Below are 19,837 nucleotides of genomic sequence, written 5' to 3'. Positions count from 1 at the left end.
AACATGATTATTATTCCTGCACCTGGATGAAAAACTTCAGAATATTGGTGAGTTGAATTAGGATTTGAGAATGGGGCATAATACGTAATGCATTTGAATGATAAACTGGAAATATCACAATTTTATGTACAACTTACTGTATAGGCCCTATAACTTTTAGCAAGTCGTTAGGGAATGACATATAATTACCTCACCTGTTGTACACATATTCATTGACTGTTCAAAGTGCTCCTGTACAGAGAAAATTTAAAAGTCGTGGCTTCTTTTTTTTCATCCAAATTTGATCAAATCTTCATTGTTGTGCTAAGAAAATTTCTCTCCTTCTTTTCAGACTAACTGCACTGAAATTCCATTTTAAGACCCACTGTATAGCTAAATTCACAGAACTGAAAACAAAACTCAAAACAAAACAAAAACAAAAAGTGAATATGCGACATAAGTAGGAACAGAAAAAGATTCATAATGAGGAAGCAAATTGTAAAAATGCATACTCGACTTCTTAGACAGAATAAGCGAGATAATGGACTTTTATAATCCTAAGACAGATGAATGGTGATAGACAGGCGATGAACATCATAATAGGTAACCAGAGTTCAATGCACTTATTCATGTATGTAAAACATCAATTTATGTACAAATTGAGATTCAATCTTATATATCCCAGCTACTCACTATCATCTATTTTCCTCATCCAGAACAATCATATTCACATTAATTTTATTAACTGTATAAATTCTCTATTATATACTATAATATACCATTACATTATCACTATTATGTTTTTCCCCACACCCCAGTCCAATAATTTTGGATTTTTTTCTTCTACAACAGATATATGATGCTATACAAATGCTGTGGATCATCATCATTATCGTCGTCGTCGTCATCATCTTCTTCATCAATAAAAAAATCCATTCCTACATGACACACCCTCCTCCCCTCTTTCTAAAATAATAATAAAAAAATGCTTGGCATATTGCTTTCATGACACATTCACCATGATTCTTTCGGTGAAAGGAGGTTGGTGTTTTTATACACCTATGTACACTTTTCATTATGATCCGATTGCAACAAGCAAAGAAATATATTCTGAGTACACGGTGTCGTGGAAATCTACTGTTTCCACATTTTTCGGCCGCAGTGACTGTCGTTTAGTCTGACTCGCAGACATTTTTCATGTTTACATGGCGAGTGAAGAAGGTCTCTCTTTAGTCCTTCTGCTTCTGGATCAAACTGTATGGGTGCAAGAAATGGTGAGTAGTACTAGTAAGTAATATATGAAGAAGTTCTGGGCCTACCACTTGAGTACACTGTTGCTAGATTCTTATACTTCTAGTAGGTTGAGGCTGGCTCGGCTGAAAGGACTATCGGTTTGAGACTTGAGACTAGTTTTCCAAGCTAGCGCGCGCGACACAAGCGAGGATCGCTAGATTGAGAGTGCAACAAACATGCGAACGCAACCGTAGGCGGCGATATTCATTTTCGCAAGTGAGGAAGACATACGGAATGGTGGTTCTGCTGTTACCACGATGAACTGACACGTAATTTTTGCTTAAATATGGAGTTTTTAGCAAGCCTTAGGCGTCTTGAAGAAGACGCAGAGAATTTTGAAGACTTTGAGGTGAGTTTTCTCTGCTTTATTTATTTTCTAATGAGTCTCGAAAGTCTTTCTTGAACTCGATCGAAATATCCACGCCCTTACCAGCTTACCAACCCCATTGATTTTCATAGTTTTTGATGCCAATGGTTTCACGTACAGATGTTCGTCACTGTGGTGTGCATGGAGGAACGTGGTGATGATTCATTTTCGTACAACAGATGTGGGTCGAGACCGTCTATGTAAAACTAGAGTAGAAGTCATAGTCAGTAGAATAGGACTGAGGGTGAAAGGAGTGAGGACTGTTGTATTCCGACGTACCATGAATAGCTTACTGTAGCCTAGTGTGGGCGTACACACGGGCCAGTGAATGTACGTCAGTCCTTGTCGCTTCGTGCTTGCGGTTGTCTAGTTGTGTTACTTTAGTGGTTCCCCACTTTAGTCTTTACTTGTAATAATCATTTGTGACCCGATACAACAAAAGGATCCGAAAGTCGGGGGAGGACAATTTTCTGAAAATGGCGTGACATTATTCCCCTAGGGCCCTACTCTTCTACTTTTATTTCATACATAGCACAACTCATAAAAGTATTTGGTTGCCGAGATATTGATGATTTTATGAGCGCATGTCAAGTGGTTGGGGGAAATCTGAGTTTTGAGACAAACGCCTTCACAGTTTTCCTTCCAACGCTATCATGATCAAGGGGAGGTGAGACAGTTTCACTGCTTGACAATAGAAGGTATTCTCCTAGCGACCTCCGCGATGTTCATTCAAGCTTAGCACCAGCGGCCTACGCACGACCAATCAGTAATCAGGATGCCACGCACTGACCAATAAGATCACTCCCTCGTTGTTAGGGGCGGAGTCTAGCTGCGGCGCTAAATCCAAATCTTCGGACACGTTTCTGTTACGTTGAAAGTCGGAAAATCATGGCCCAGAAAAACGCTGATTTCTTGCCTTTCCTTTGATCATTTAGCTTCGAAATTTCGGCAGATGACGGACAAAACATTAGACTACAAAATTATACCAAAAATAGAAATCCGGTTGTTTTGACCAATTTTGATGATGTGACTTCAAACTCGATTTTCTCGGCTTAGCCGTCAGCGGCTTTAAGATCCTTTTGTTGTAGCGGGTCACATATTGTGTGTGTGTGTGTGTGTGGGGGGGGGGGGTGCATGAATTGTATTTCAACAATCCGACAAATCTGTGACTGTGTGTGTAGCCCGGCTGCGTTGTGGCCAGTCAACAGAGCACATCAATGTGGGACCACGATATGACAACGAAGTAAACAATAAATGATGAACAGGACAGATTAAATTCCTTGTGTCATGTGTATGATTTTGAATTAGAAATCCTTTTGTTACATAGGCCTACCAATCTAACTTGGCTAGGTAGATCTATGAAATACTAACTGACTGAACAGGGGCTGCAGCAGTATACAAGATTCTATGCAGCTGCAGGACAGAAAAAAAAAAAGTGGGAAGGGGGGGGGGGGGCAAGGTTAATAATGATTCACCATGATTGTTTTGATTTTTTTCTTCCTCTTTTATTTGCCCATTTTGTTTTTGCGTAGAGTTCTAGCAAAAAAAAAGGGGGGTTGCTGCAGTTCTTTTTTTCCTGCTCTTCATGTGTGTCATTTTTATTTTATTTTTTATACAGTTTTAATAAACTTCCACAACATGAAGTGGACACACAGTAGGGACTTAAACTAAAATTGTTTACATGTTTAATATACTTGTTTCCTCCTCACTTGGTTCCAGATGGAACGTTGAGGAGTATTTTGAAGAAGAAGAAACAGCTAAAGTTCAAATGGGCAGTAGAACTAGAGGAGCTACAACAAGCAGTATAAAATGACAAATTATCACATCCTCCCAGCAAATGTACTGTGTACAATAGTGAGAAGACAGTTTGAATTACCCAAATTACCTTAATTGCACATTTGAAAACTGGAAACTTTTTTTGTTTCGTTTCTTCCCCACTTTCGTTTTCTCAACAGCATCTACCAGTGCATGCAGAGTTGGAGAAACGGTTCCGTAACACTTTATACCTAGGGAAGGGAGTGGAAGGAATCTCGCTGCCTGTTGCAGGTAAATATCCTGAAGAGTCTGTAAACAGGGATACACGTGACAGGGATACACATGTGTATCCAACATATGAAGTATCTTTTGCACCATTTAGGTACTTTTATTTTCATCTTCTAGAAAACAGGCACATTTTTGAAATGTCTCGTAAATATAACGTAATCAGATAGATTGAGCAAAACATCCTTCAGGGAAGTCTGCACAGTCAACCCTGACGATGGAACATGGCACTATTGAAGGTAGTGTTTTTGAATATATGCACAGAGTATATACTTACTGAATATTTGTAAATGCAGCTGCCATGCCAAGCGTAAACTGACTGATAAATTGTTCTCGAGGAAAATGGTATATCTTTAATGTAGATGACTGAACAACCAGAGTCCACGCTAAACAAGTTGAAGATGTGCACATGTGAAAGCTGTAAAAAGACAAAGTTGAAGAACCAGTGGCATCAGTTTAAGTTGAATGTTGCCCAAGTCAAAGGGTGTTTTCAATAGTCTTGATGTTATACACAGAGTTGACATTTGTCATTCAATTTGGTAATCCATAAAAGCCCTACTCCCAAAACAGGGCTTTCTTAAGAGAAGTGCGAGACCATCGTGCATTTATCTAGTATCTTCAGCAATGAAAATAAGACAAGTTATTGCTTTGATGTTTTGTTGTTGTTTTGTTGGTTTTTTTTTGTTGGGGATTTGTAATATTATTCATGCATGCACTGCAGCCTTTTTTTAGTGTGCTTTGCCTTTTTGATCTCACAGACGTTGCTGTGGACCTCTTCCAAAACGCTGCTGAGAAAAATCTTGGAACGTTTACCCGTCGTCATGTTGCAAAATTCAATCGGTAAGATTATCACAATGTGCGTCTCTTTAATCAATCTCTCTTACGAAGTTGTCATTGGGAAGGATAGGATAGTGGTACCCAAATGTTTTTTCAGCCCATTTGGAGAATATCTGAACTCATTTTCCACACTGGTTAGAGAATTTTGTGAGTCGGGGGGGGGGGGGGGGGGATGTAAGCTCTGTTATATGTGATACCTCAGTGCAGCAGTAACTTAGCAGATTTTGATTTTGTCATTGTTAAATGTATTTTATTACCCAATAGTTTGGTATACAGTGTTAATGTATTATGGATGTGTGAATGGTTATTATAGCATGCGTGGATGTGTATGGTTATTTCAACACACATGGATGAGTGATCATCTTGTTCTTCCATTCTTTTTTTCAGTAATGGCCAAGTCAACCCATCGTCTTCCGTGTTGGGAATGATGTACGCCCGTCGACTGAAGCAACGGAAATCTGATTACCTGAATAAAGTGACCTCGACCGAACTGTTTCTTGTCTCAATGGTAGGCTTCTTTTCTACGCTGAAGTGCATTTTGATTTTAGAACATCCTACTCCTGTCTGTATTAGTGAGCGAGACCTTATGCATAACAGTATACGTATTACGTAAGCATATTTTCTTTTCTTAGAATGAATTGATAATGAATAGGATGTGAAAATAAAGTAAGATATAGTTAGATGAAGAAATGAGGAGTAGCATAATTGAATGAATAGGTAAATGAATAGAATAAGAAGATGGATAGAAATGTGTTGTAATGGTAACTGTACAGCATTTAAATGTAACTGGTGCACAAGCATAAGTAATTTGGCATATCAGCCTGTGACATGCACACATGTCAGCCCAATTATTTTGTGGGAAATACCCCATGCGTATAGTACTGTCCATTTCACATTTAAATGTATAGCACTGTATAGTACATCCCCATCTCCAGACCACAACAGGTGGCAGTCCTCAGGAGCTTGATGTAAGATAAATCCCCTGTCCAGGGACAAACATCTCAAAGGTCAGTTGGTCTCAACCCTTAGGGTAGGAGGCTAGCAGGAAATAGAGATATACATTGCTGGTCCAGACAGAGAGATGATTGGTTAAAAGTAATTTTCTTTTGTGTTTCTTTGAATAGGTTTTCAGACAATGAATAACATAAGTTATGTAAGAATGACCTTCTTTATGATTGGTCAAGAGTGAAGATACTATATAACTCTTTATTTCTTATTCCAGACAAGAGGTAACATAAGTTATGTAAGAAGGGGCAGTGGTGTGATTGGTCAGGAGTTATTTTCTATTTTATGTCTTTGTGTGGAATCGAGACAAAACAAAAGTTAGTAGCAGCAATGTGCTGACTTGACCAAGCTAGTATTCTTTTTGTTTCCCTTAATGTACCCTTCCCCTCTTGTAAATGGCTGACTTGTCCAAATAGGACTATTTTACTCTCCCTTTATTCATAGTGGTTTTTCATAGATCAGCAATTTTGTAGGGGACAAGAAATAGAGATATTGTCTTCAGTCTTCAGAAGATATCTAGACGTCGCTGAGTGCAGACCTAAGAGCTGCTAGGCACCTCTGTGTGATAACTCTTCTCGCAATAATGTCCATGTCGAAAGAACTCTCTCAATAAATCCTGCAGGAATGGGCACCTAAAATCATGAATGGATTTTGCGTGTACTTTATTCTCTGTGCCTACGGGCTTAATGGTGAGAGCGTTTTGGAGTGGCATCTCTTTGTACTGCGACGAAACAAGTTACCTCGAACAGAGCTATAGTTTTCGTCACATCTTGGTGGCAGCAAGTGGGATCTGGAAGCCAAGCGCACCAGTCCATCAAATCAAGTCTGTTAACTTTGAGACGTATGCTGGGGAGATTTTGACGGAGCCAGCTATAAACTGTACAGTGCTCAGTTCTTCGGTATTGCATCTGGAGCAGTTTGCTGGCTGGAGAAAATAAATTTAATTCTCCAGTCTTCGGTTTGGGAGCAGTTTCAACTCGAACTGATCCATAGAAAGACGCTGTCCCGGAAGCAGTTTCAAGCAAAAAGGGGCAGTTCAAGTTGATCCACAAGTCTACAAAATACTCATATTTAAAGCTGAGTGGAACAATTCATACTGATCCACTGGAGCACGCAATTTTCATCTGGAGACGAGTGAATTGTTGGTGTACACATCCGGATGCCTGTGGCAGCAGTTCCATTGGAGGGGAGCAGATTCATAATCCAGGAGGATTTGGATGCTTCATTTTGCTGGATCTGGAGCAGATCGACGGACGGCAGGAGCTGTGGAGCTGACTGGCTGCGAGAGGCAGGAGGAGCATTTGACGAACACCAAAAGGAGCTAAGTGAAAGTAGAACTGGAATTGCAAGGGTGTGGCTCAATTTACATTTATTTCATGAACGCTAAAGTAAAATATGATAATTGAGGTGTGTGGCTTAATCTCAGTGCAGGCTAATCACAATACAAATTATCCTAATATCCTTAAGCGTTAGATACATGGGATTATAGTATTTTATGAGCTAAGGTAATTCTATGACTTTAGAGTATTTTGAATTATTGGTCACATTTGTCTTTTGTTAAGGTTATCGCATACATTTACTAGTGAAGTATATTAAGTATGAGTGACTTGCGACAAATGAGGGTGGCCGAGTTGAGGGAGAAGTGTGATGAGTTGGGCTTGTCCCATGACGGGCTTAGTAAGGCAGAATTGATTGAAATGCTACAGCCTCATGTAAATTCAGCAGGGGCGGGGTCTGAGACAGGGTCTGAGACAGGATCTAGCAATGCTCCCCAAACTGAAGGTAATGTAGAGCTCGAAATGATGCGTCTGCGCGTTGAGAGCGAAAGGATGCAGCATGAACTACGTCTGGCAGAAATTCAGGCTGAGACTAGGCGCGTAGAGTTAGAGAAGGAAGAAAATATTGAAAAAGCTCGTATACAGCTGGAAAGGGAGGTGCGATTAGCGCAAAATGCTGCGCAGAGGCAGGGGCCAGCGACCCATCATAGGCCAGATAATTTGAAAGAATTGCTGCCCAGACTCAAAGAAGGAGATGATGTAGATGCGTTTCTGCGCACTTTTGAAAAAGTTGCGAAACTTCACGGTTGGGAAAAGGAGTTGTGGGCAGGAAGACTAGCACCCCTACTCACAGGGAAAGCACGCGAAGCTTATTCTAGACTAGACGATGATGTGTGTGGCAACTACGATGTGATCAAAAAAGCAATTCTGCTTAAATATGAGCTAACGCCAGATGCCTACAGGCAAAAATTTCGGAGAATGAATAAACGCGGGGATGAAAGCTACGTAGAGTATGGAACGAGGATGCGCGATGCATTTGATAGGTGGGGAGAGGGAGTAGGAGCAAAGGGGAACGTGAGGAAACTTGAGGACATGATCCTACAAGAAAACCTGCTGGATCACGTTCCTCCTGATTTGAAGCTGTGGTTACTCGATAACCATGCAGCTGATTTTGGGCAATTGATTAGTCTAGCCGACGAGTATACCACTACCAGGAGGAGCCTAAACCATACCTATAAGGGCCCTAGGACTGATAGAGGGAACAGCAATAACCTCCCATCAGGCCAGGCTGGGAAGGAAAAACCAAAGGGGCAAGTTCAAAACTCCCAGAACAATAGAAAGGATCGGGAAGCAGTAAAGTGTTACAAATGTGGTAAGCCAGGCCACATCGCCCCTAACTGCCCTAATAAGCAGGGGGGAGGGCCCTCTGATAAGGGGAGTGGCGTAGCTAAGGGCTATTTATGTCGGGCAGATCAAGTGGACCCTAAACATAAGCCATACATGAGCGAGGCTGATGTGAATGGGAAGAAAATACAGTTGTTACGGGATACGGGTGCGACCCAAACATTAGTGAGGCCAGAATATGTACATGCTAATGCCTACACAGGGCAGAGTGTGAGGATAGGGGGTGTGACAGGGAATGAGGTTGATGTCCCATTAGCCCTCATACATCTTGTGAGTGAGCCATACTCCATCTCGGGATACGTTGTGGTAGGAGTAATTGACACTCTCTCTGTAGACATGATACTAGGCAATGAGCTTTTGAATGATAGATTGCAAGAATTGCAACTGCAGGACCCTGTTATGGTTGTCACAAGGGGGCAGCAAGCCAAGATGGCTGAACAGGAAACAGGGAAGAATGAGGGAGGAAGACCCCAAAATGACAAAGACGTAGGTAGTGATAGGTGTGCTACTCCAAGCCTACTGATGCTCTCAAAATCTGAGCTAGGAAAGGACCAAAGGGAGGATGGGACTCTAAAATTGGTTCGGGAAAAGGCCCTCCCCTCTGACACAGATGCAGGGGACGAGTGCTATTTCTACTGGGAGGGGGGAATCCTCTTCCGGCACTGGAGGAAAAAGGGGACAACCCAGGGGCAGGAGTTTAGGCAAGTAGTAGTTCCAAAACAGTACCGGCGGGAGCTGCTGGGGATGGCCCATGACAATCTCATGGCGGGGCACCTGGGCGTCGAAAAGACAAAAGATAGGATCCTCCGGAATTACTACTGGCCAGGGCTTTTTAGAGACGTTTCAGAGTATATTCGAACATGTGAGCCCTGCCAGAAGACTAGTAGCAAGAGGGGTGGTAAAGTGCCCATGGTTCAGGTGCCCATCATAGGTGAGCCATTCCAACGAATTGCTCTAGATATAGTGGGGCCCCTGCCCAAATCAAAGAAGGGCAACATGTACATTCTAGTCATTTGTGACTACTCGACGAGGTACCCAGAAGCAATCCCCCTTCGTTCCACCAATGCTGACAAGATTGCTGATGAGCTCATCAAGCTTTTCTCTCGGGTGGGGGTACCACAAGAAATTCTCACCGACCAAGGTTCCAATTTCATGTCAAAACTGATGGTTCAAGTGTGCGAGAGCTTAGGAATCAGGAAGATAAGGACGAGCCCCTATCACCCCCAAAGTAACGGGCTAGTAGAACGTTTCAATTCCACACTGAAAGGGATGTTAAAGCCGTACATGGATGAGGGAAAATGCAATTGGGATGAACATCTTCCTTATGTACTGTTCGCATACCGGGAGGTTCCCCAAGAGTCCACGGGTTTCTCCCCATTTGAACTTCTGTATGGTCATCGTGTGAGGGGGCCCCTAGACGTGTTAAAGGAGACACTGACAGGCGAAATCACTGAGGGAGAGGGAATCCTGTCATATGTAATGAACATGAGGACTAGATTGGCAGAGAACCTAGAGCTAGCACACAAGAATTTGTCGGCAGCGCAGATGCGCCAAAAACTGTGGTATGACAAAGGAGCGCGTGCTCGCACGCTAGAGGTGGGGGATGAGGTGTTGGTTCTTCTCCCAACTTCAAGCAGCAAATTGTTGGCAAAGTGGCAAGGCCCATACAAAGTAGTGCAAAAAGTGAGTGATGTAGACTACGTAGTAGAGGTAGGAGAAAGAAAACGACACCAGGTCTTTCACATAAACATGCTGAAGAAGTGGAATGCAAGGCAGGGGGTTGTAATGTACACACAGCCCAGGATAGTAGAGGAGGAAACTGATCCAAGTATACCTGTTGCCCCACTAATTAGTCCAGGCGCAGATAGTGAAAGTGAAGTAGAGATTTCTAACCGCTTGAGCGAAGAACAGGCCAATGACGTGAGAGCAATCACTTCTGAGTTTAGGGAGACCCTAAGCAGTATCCCCGGTAGGACAAACATCTTACAACATGAGGTTGAAACTACTTCTGAAAGGCCGGTCCGCCAGCGCGCGTACCGTTTACCTCATAGTGTCAAGGAAACAGTGAAAAGAGAGTTGGATGAGATGTTGAAGATGGGGATAATTCAAGAGTCTGCATCACCATATGCATCTCCAATCGTACTAGTGACGAAAAAGGATCAATCCATGCGACTGTGCGTAGACTACAGAAAGTTGAATGAAATCACGGTCTTTGATAGCTATCCAATACCCAACATCGAGGAACTTATAGACAGGCTAGGCAATGCCAAGTATGTATCCACCCTTGACCTCACAAAAGGGTACTATCAAGTCGAATTGACGGAGGCAGCGCGCAAGAAATCTGCATTCATTACGCCCTTTGGGCTATATGAGTTCACAGTGATGCCTTTTGGAATGAAGGGGGCGCCTGCGACATTCCAACGGCTGGTAGACAAAGTTTTGCGTGGCGCACAGGCCTATGCAGCAGCGTACATTGATGACATAGTCGTCTTTAGTGCGACATGGGAGGAGCATGTAGAACACTTGAAGGATGTGCTAGGGAGGTTGAGAGAGGCAGGCTTGACAGCCAAGCCAGCCAAGTGCAAGTTCGGCGAGAGGGAGGTATTGTACTTGGGTTTTGTGATCGGAGGGGGGAAGGTGAAGCCTGAACCTGCGAAGATTGAGGCTGTAGTATCATATCCTAGGCCAGTCACAAAAACAGACGTTAGAGCCTTCCTGGGACTAACAGGATACTATCGGAAATTCATCCCGGAGTACAGTGAAATAGCCTCCCCACTCACTGACCTTACGAGGAAATCAGAGCCAAAATTGGTGAGATGGAACCCAAAATGTGAGGCAGCCTTCCAAACACTCAAAAGTTCACTGACCTCTGCCCCAGTTTTGAGGAGCCCAAACTACTCCGCTCCCTTCATTGTGCAGGTAGATGCTAGTGATAGGGGCATAGGGGCTGTGCTCAGCCAGACAGATGAGGAGGGGGTTGATCACCCGGTCGCATTCATTAGTCGCAAGTTGCTCCCCCGCGAAGTGAACTACCCCATCATTGAGAAAGAGTGCCTAGCCATAATTTGGAGTGTCGAGAAATTTCATCCATATTTGTTTGGGCAGTCATTTGTCATTCAGACAGACCATAACCCCCTGAGCTGGCTAAAACAGCTCAAAACCAAAAATGCTCGACTTATGCGATGGAGCCTGGCACTGCAGTCTTACCCGATGGTGGTGGAACACCGCAGTGGAAGAATGAACGGCAATGCAGATGCATTGTCCCGCATCTAGGAATAATACCATCATAGTATGATATAATGCCAGGGCTTATACACATGCTGTGGGTATTATAAGGATCAATGAGTGAATTCTGAAAGAATGTTCTTATCTGAAGAATTAAGTGTGTGTCTTAACGTTGTATACATGTAAAGTACATTCCGATTTCCTTTGGTAGGAATTAAAGTCGCAGTTCAGGATAATTTATGTTGTATGTTATACCTGTAGTGGTATATAGAATAGTAGAACTGTGATTCTGCCCACACCAGTATGAAAAGTGTTAGGATAAAATAATCGCATAGCCACTCACTTGCCTATACGAGTTTGGAGTTTCAATTCGACTGAACAGTAAATTGATGAATTTTATCATTGGATGAACTGAGAACAACACGAAGGAAAGACACTGAGGACTTCATTATTGAGGACAATGATGAACACGAGAACACTGACGCATTCATACACTGTGCTATTGATCATTGATGCCAGAATGTAACTATCTGTGGTCATCTTGAATTTTTTGATACTGCATGACTTGTACATAATATGCAACAGCCTTAAATGTATGCACATGGCATAGTGATGCCAGAATACTTATTGTTAGTAAGCTAACAAAAATCAAAGTACTCAGATAAAGGGCACATGCCTTGTGTGTAAAATATTAGAGAAATTATGATGATGAAAAGAAGGATGTTTGCAGAGCAAGGAGGTGAACTCAACCCTAATCTTTTTTGAAAAAAAAAAAAAAGAAAGAAAGAAAGAAAGAAAGAGAAGTTTACAATCTGCAAGTAATTTCCACGATCCATGTTCAAATTTGTCTAAAGTATATGTACAGTTGTTTTGAGTTATTATATCTTTTGATTGTTTACATGTGAGCTGTTGAGCTAGAATTGCACAGCATAGACTATTTAGTCTCGTAAGTTAAATAACCAGTCTGGTTAACAGTGTAAACGCTATAAATTTTGTCTACATGTAAACTATGTTCATAATAAGGTTTGAGAACCTTCATTCTAAACTTGCATAGTTTCCATCTTAGAAGGTTGGGGATGTCTGTGACATGCACACATGTCAGCCCAATTATTTTGTGGGAAATACCCCATGCGTATAGTACTGTCCATTTCACATTTAAATGTATAGCACTGTATAGTACATCCCCATCTCCAGACCACAACAGGTGGCAGTCCTCAGGAGCTTGATGTAAGATAAATCCCCTGTCCAGGGACAAACATCTCAAAGGTCAGTTGGTCTCAACCCTTAGGGTAGGAGGCTAGCAGGAAATAGAGATATACATTGCTGGTCCAGACAGAGAGATGATTGGTTAAAAGTAATTTTCTTTTGTGTTTCTTTGAATAGGTTTTCAGACAATGAATAACATAAGTTATGTAAGAATGACCTTCTTTATGATTGGTCAAGAGTGAAGATACTATATAACTCTTTATTTCTTATTCCAGACAAGAGGTAACATAAGTTATGTAAGAAGGGGCAGTGGTGTGATTGGTCAGGAGTTATTTTCTATTTTATGTCTTTGTGTGGAATCGAGACAAAACAAAAGTTAGTAGCAGCAATGTGCTGACTTGACCAAGCTAGTATTCTTTTTGTTTCCCTTAATGTACCCTTCCCCTCTTGTAAATGGCTGACTTGTCCAAATAGGACTATTTTACTCTCCCTTTATTCATAGTGGTTTTTCATAGATCAGCAATTTTGTAGGGGACAAGAAATAGAGATATTGTCTTCAGTCTTCAGAAGATATCTAGACGTCGCTGAGTGCAGACCTAAGAGCTGCTAGGCACCTCTGTGTGATAACTCTTCTCGCAATAATGTCCATGTCGAAAGAACTCTCTCAATAAATCCTGCAGGAATGGGCACCTAAAATCATGAATGGATTTTGCGTGTACTTTATTCTCTGTGCCTACGGGCTTAATGGTGAGAGCGTTTTGGAGTGGCATCTCTTTGTACTGCGACGAAACAAGTTACCTCGAACAGAGCTATAGTTTTCGTCACACAGCCATATCCTACTCATTTCATTAGTACTGTAAAAAACTTATGTTTTGAATGGAAACAATCTTTTAAATCATTAGTCTTATTCTCTGTGCTATTCTCTTGTGATGTCATTGACAGATGCTGGCTACCAAGTTTTTGTATGACGAAGGAGAAGATGAGGAGATTTTCAGCGATGAATGGGCGGACAGTGGTGAGTGACATTTTTAGAAATGTAGACAAGCCCTAGAATTATGTCCTAACCACTAGGAAATGTGACTGGCTCACTAATTGCATTCGTTAATTGTTTCTTTGGTGTTGCTGTGGAACTCCTTACTGAGGATGAAGCATCTCATACACAGTAAGCAACATTCTGATGCTTCCAATGATATTGTACACAAGAGAAATTAGGTTCATACCAATGCAATTAATGACAAAACTTTGTGCCTTTCCAGTATTTGAATACTACATGAACAGAACATTACATTACGTGATGCTGCTACTTGCAAAAAAGAAAGAAAGAAAGAAAAAGAGTAAGCAAGAAAGAAAGAAGCAATATTTGTGATAAAACATTGAAATATTTCTTAATGGGTACAGTGTTTATTGACAGATTGTGGTTTCACCCCATCTTCCAGTGATTGCAAAAACAAACAAACAAACAAACCCCCAAACATTGTACATGTACAAGTCTCATGCTGTGTTCTTTACATTTCAGCTAATTTGGATGTCAAGCGAGTCCATGAACTGGAAAGAGAATTCCTGGAAGCGATTGTGAGTACATTCATTAAATACAAATGCATATATATATTATGAACAAGAAGCAAAATTACTTGTAAATGCCAATGCACTATGGCAATTGAAGTTTACTGTTCAATGCTTCTGTCATAGATAATTATTTCTTGTGTCTGAAATATTATAAGCGAACTTTGTATGATATGTGCATTTATGACTGCAGGAATAAATGTGTTAGATATTGAGTATCGAGATCAAAGTTATCTTAGCTCACTGTTGAAAATTTGGGCAGAGACATATTATATGACACTAAATCACCTGTCTAATCTCAGAAATGGGATCTAATTAAAATGTCAGAATTAAGGTCCATGCCTGAAATTCTGTTTTTTTTTTTTTTTTTTTTTGCCACTCTTAAAAATTGTCTCATCAAAATGTAAACATATGCAAGAATTATTGTTGAATTATTTACTGATATGAGATAGGAATATATCTATCTACTGAGAACTGAATAAAAAACTTAATACACAATTATAGTAATACATAATTACACAAAGGTCATATGTGTCAGATGTATTTCAAAGATAGGTTCTCAAGATGTTTTTCTCATATGTAGATAGTTCGTATACAGTCAGTCCTGATGATAGAAGTGAAATCAGAACAGCTTGTTCTCTGTAAAGAAGTAATAAACAATTGTGCCATACTTCTTCCTATGTATCTATAATTTATAAAGTAAGCGAAAGTATTTTGCCTTGATGTGGAGTAAATACCATGATTTTTAATCGGTATTTGGTTTGTGTTCATCTAATAGGATTGGGACTTGTACATCGAACCGGATGAGTTTTATGAATTCCTGCATCAAATGGAAACATGGTAAGCCATTTGTCAGCGCTGGTAGTATCAGTTGCAATGTCATAGCTGTGTATGATGGAATGATGGTACATGTATGTATTTATGTAGGGCAATTTGTTAATCAGTTGCAATGATTGAATGTGTTGTTTGCTGCTGTCTGACTTCGACATTTATATTATACACATTTTCCTGTGGCTGTAAAATTGCCTCCACAAATTTGGTTCATGTGAAGTGCATGAAGAGATGCCATTTACTGCTGTGTAACAATTTCTTCACAGACAGTCGGCAGTAACGAGTCAAGGGAATGTGTACTTTTTTCAAAATATAAAATTTTGTGAAATTCTCTTTATATTTTCCCTATGCTGTTGTACGCATGTGACATCATACACTGCATTAGTCTTCTCATCCAGCAGTGACTCCACAAAAACTTCAAAAATTCATAACTTTTGAACGGATTGCCCGATTTTCCTCAAACTTTCAATGATGTGTTCTACTAATATTGCTACATTCTCTCAATCCTTATGTTAATGAAGGTGAACTTGTCCTTTAACAATGCTTCTCTTTGATACAACAGCTCTTGCTGTAATCTAAGCTAAATTTACGTATGCTTATGACTCAATTTATTTTGACAAAATCAATCATTTAGAAGCTAACAGGAGGTTGTAATACATTTAAGGATGATACTATGTACAATAAAAACATTGCATTTTTAGTCATTCACTAGTAGTTGTTAAAATCAGCCAAATTCTGATCCAGTATCAAATACTGGCGCGAGATGATTCGAAAAATTTTGTCTGTCAAAGTGTATGAAGAAAGTAACTCTGTATACCTTAAACATCAACATTAAAGGATCGCCCTGAACGAAGGCCATCGGAGAGGCTGGTTCTCCTACTCGGACATGAATGTGCTCATGGAGCACGCGGACTGGTATTCCACGCTGTCTAGTCTTTTGGAACAGTCGATGAAGGTTGGTACAGGCCTGCAGTGGAGGAAGGAGTCAAGTTGGGGCTGGACACACCAAATAAAAATACGCTCCCACCCAATATTTTTGCTACCTCCTGATAACTAATTTTCTCGTACCATGATTTTGATGCAAGGCAGCATTAAAAAATGATGATGATGACGATGATGATGATGGTGATGATGATGACAATGAAGATGATGATGAGAATGATAATGTTGATGATGAGTGAATGAATGGTTACGAAGATTGTGTTAAAACCTGTATATATATATGATGCAAGAAATCCATCAGAAAATATGCACATCATATTCCTGCACCAAAAGAGGAGGGATGACATAGGCCTATTACTTGTTAAAGCTTTGAGCTTTGAGATCAAAGGTCAAATGGGAAAATATCATAAAGATACCATTATATTGTGCCCATGGTGTGTATACACACAGGACACAGGATGTCACTGTTGGCTAATAGTGCAATGTTCAGTGTGTAGATTTCTTTGTGTCTTTGCCATAAGATACTTCAAGCTCAGAAACATGAATAGATTGATTACAGTCTCAGCTGTCCTCAAATGAGACATCCTTATTTAATCTCATCCCCAGGTGCACCATGAAAAGTTTACATTTTTTTTTTATTTTGTTATGGAAAAAAGCTAATGTTATTGTAAACTTCAGTTGTAGAGTTGTAGCTGTGAAGTCCTGTACAGTGTAGTTGGAAGTATTATCTGTGTACTCTCTATCTCTGGCAGGTTCTGGGGCTCTGTGTAGCGGTGTACTCCCTGTGTAGTGCCACTCTGTGTTGGTCCCTTCTCGTGCTTCAACATCACTCGTCGATTCCCGGAATGTCTCTGGACGGGGGCAACCACTCCCACGTCTACGGCGGGATGCGCCCCATCAAGGGCACCCAGGTCGCCACCCACCAGAGCGAAATCCTGCTACCGCCCCGCGACGCCCCGTCAGAGGCAGGGTCCATCCTCCCTGAAGATTTCCCGGCGTTGGAGTCCCTCGCCCCCTGCCATAGCTGCAGGGAGTGTAGCAGCTCAGCTGGAGAGGGATTCTTGGCACGGCAGACACCACGCTGCGCTGTGGAGCATCGCCTCTCAGTTGGTACTGACATGAATGGCTTCGCCGCCTGTGGGCAGTGCCTCACCAGACACAAACCCGAAGACTACTGGTTGCGGAATCAGATCGACAGAGCGCGCCGCGCCATGGTCTCCTTCTACCACGCCCTCCTTGTCGCCTACTACGACACCGATACAGAAAGTCTTGCCACTCGGAATGCCCTGCGAAATCCCGTGAAGAACCACTCCCGTCACCGTGCGAACGGCTCTCAAAGTCATCAGGAACCGCCGGTTGTGTACGATACTTCATTTGAGGTCAGTTGCTCCCGCCTTGCCCAAAGTGATGAGGAATCGGAAACCCCATTGGACTCAAACGCCGACGTCTTCTCCGGAGTGGATGATTCTTCTCATCACCAGTGCTCCCCGTGCGATGGTGCCAGGAACCCCGGTCTGTTTCACAAGACCATCCACATGGTGCTACGGACTTCTCTTGACGACAGTGCTGTTGTTTCCACAACTGGCACCTTACCAATCATAGTAGCCTGAATCCTGCTTCGCGTCTTGGCCGTTAATGACCCATGTCAGAATTGTAAAAGTTTGTTACCATAGGCATGTTAAAGTATCCCACATAAAAGGCAGCACTGCTTTTTCGAGCAGCATAACCATGTCCTTGGTTCACAGTCGAATCACGTCTGTGAAGTGAAGAAACATGGACTTGCCCTCAACATAATTTCTGTTCCCTGTGCCATATGTAGGCATTCAGATATATTCAGTGTACGCAGAGCAGAACGTCACAATTTTTTCGCAATCTAAGATGAGCCTATAAAATCCTTGTAGGATTTATTAATCTACCATTACAAAATCAAACGTTTGACCGAGGTTAGTTTTGTGTCTGCATGGGACGTCATATCTAATTGATTACACTCAGCCTTGTTTAAGTTAATCCATTTTGGCAGGGAGAAATATTCTTTTGCCGCATTAACTTCATCAAATTTTGGCTGTCTACCATAAAAGTGGAAAAATATGAACTTCAGCACCAGCGAATCACCTCAATTAGTTTCATTTGTATGAAGCTGACTTCTGAGAAGTTATGGGGAACCATAAGTAATCAAAATGCCATTTACCAAAAGCAAAAAAAAGTCATGAGCTACATGTATATTGACATGATTTGTGACTTAGAAATTAGACCTGTGTGAAGTAGGAAAACATCCATATTTAGCATTAATGTGACCAATCGTGTTCACTTAATCCATCCTTCAGTACTTCATATTTTTCAATAGATGGTACTACATATATGCAGCTCATGCCTGCATTAAAACCCACATTTTCAGAACATAGTCATTTATTACGTTTCTGTGGGACAATTAATTTTGTTGTTGGGGGGGGGGGGTTCTGTTCCTGATATTTAGAGGTATAATGCATTTGAGAGAAGACGATTCTAAGACTGCAAATTACCTTATATACATATTTCTATCCATGTTGGTTGTCGTTAGTGAAAATTACTGCACTGTCTCACTGCAGATTTGTTTTGATTTTTAGAAAACACAACCCTTGACCATAACCAGTATTCCGTTTCCTGCAAGGAATTACCACGCATTGCCGAGTCAGTGTCGAGTAACGCCTAGCAGGACCTTGTATCTTGGTGCTGCAAATAGATTCACTAGATTGTGATGAGTATTTCTCACAAAGGCTAGACAAAACTTTGGAAAAAGTAAACAAAGCAGTTCCTTTGTCAGTTTCAGGTCTAGTGTAGGCTGGGGTTTTCTTATATTGAAAATGAAACAAGAATGGTGAACTAGAGAGTAAAACCATAAGAAGTACAACTTTGTGCGGACATAAACTTGTGGCTCATATTATGATAAAAGATTTGGGGAAACATGGGAAACTGATATTGTATGCCGTATACAGGGTATGAGCTGATGGCAGAAGTACACAAATTTTCCATTAAATGATTACTGACTCTGTTGAATGATATCGTACTTACTAAATATATTATTTGCTGCATTACATTTCAAGTCATTGCACTCCTTATAAGCTCCCCTGTATTTTCATTCTCTTTTATAACTACTGGTATCCACTATCATATTCCATATATCCAATTACAGGTATTGTATACATGTGTAGCTACAGGCAATGGAAGAGACCTGTAAATAGAAATCGATTTAAATTAATCATTATCAAATATCAAAGTGTGATGTCATAGCCTTTCATCACCATGGAAACTGGTTGTAAACAACCTCACCTGGCCCAAGTGTTTATGCATGCACCTGGTTCCAGCCCAGGCTATAACAAAAAGACTGTGACATCATCACTTTGGTATTCTGTTGAGCATCCAAGTTGGCATTTTATAAAGCCAAGATATGTTTGGATCTACATGTAGATTACTCCTCAGCTGCAAATTTGAGTTCAGCTGTAAATTTTAGTTCAGCTGTGTTGCTGAGGTTACAACTCCCCATGCCGACTGTTTGCGCAGAAATTGTTAACAGCAGTCTTGGCTGGGGAGTTTTCTGGTCACTTCGGACAGCTCGGCATCTCCAGACTCATTTTCTTTGTAGCATCCACAGTGACCAACACAGTGGTGACCGCCACAGTGACCTCTTGGTGGCTGTGTACATAACTGTAGGTCATTCCTTCTGATGGTCCCATGTTTGCAAGGGACCCAACTGACACAATGTGTGCTATTACTTCGCTATGTATTGCACAATTCTCTTGTACCAGAGTGTATCTTTGGAGAGCAAGTTATAAAGTGTTTGCATCCAAAGCTCTGCACTTTGTGTCATCATTATTTGCGACAGAAAACATCA

At 41.2% G+C, this 19,837-nt stretch overlaps 1 protein-coding gene across 1 annotated transcript; it reads left to right on the top strand.

Annotated features, from left to right (window-relative positions):
* Positions 1-1,496: 1,496 nt before the first annotated feature.
* Positions 1,497-18,456, top strand: LOC140245351 (protein CNPPD1-like). The gene is made up of 9 exons (XM_072324929.1): positions 1,497-1,621; positions 3,595-3,685; positions 4,438-4,519; positions 4,904-5,024; positions 13,576-13,648; positions 14,150-14,205; positions 14,975-15,036; positions 15,865-15,982; positions 16,722-18,456. The coding sequence occupies exons 1-9, from the start codon at positions 1,559-1,561 to the stop codon at positions 17,577-17,579; spliced, it is 1,524 nt and encodes a 507-aa protein (XP_072181030.1). The 5' UTR covers positions 1,497-1,558; the 3' UTR covers positions 17,580-18,456.
* Positions 18,457-19,837: the final 1,381 nt, after the last annotated feature.

Source organism: Diadema setosum, chromosome 22 (genome assembly GCF_964275005.1).
Source record: "Diadema setosum chromosome 22, eeDiaSeto1, whole genome shotgun sequence".
Taxonomy (NCBI): Eukaryota; Metazoa; Echinodermata; class Echinoidea; order Diadematoida; family Diadematidae; genus Diadema; species Diadema setosum.
Note: the sequence above shows the minus strand (reverse complement) of the source record. Positions and strands in the feature narration are given on the sequence as shown.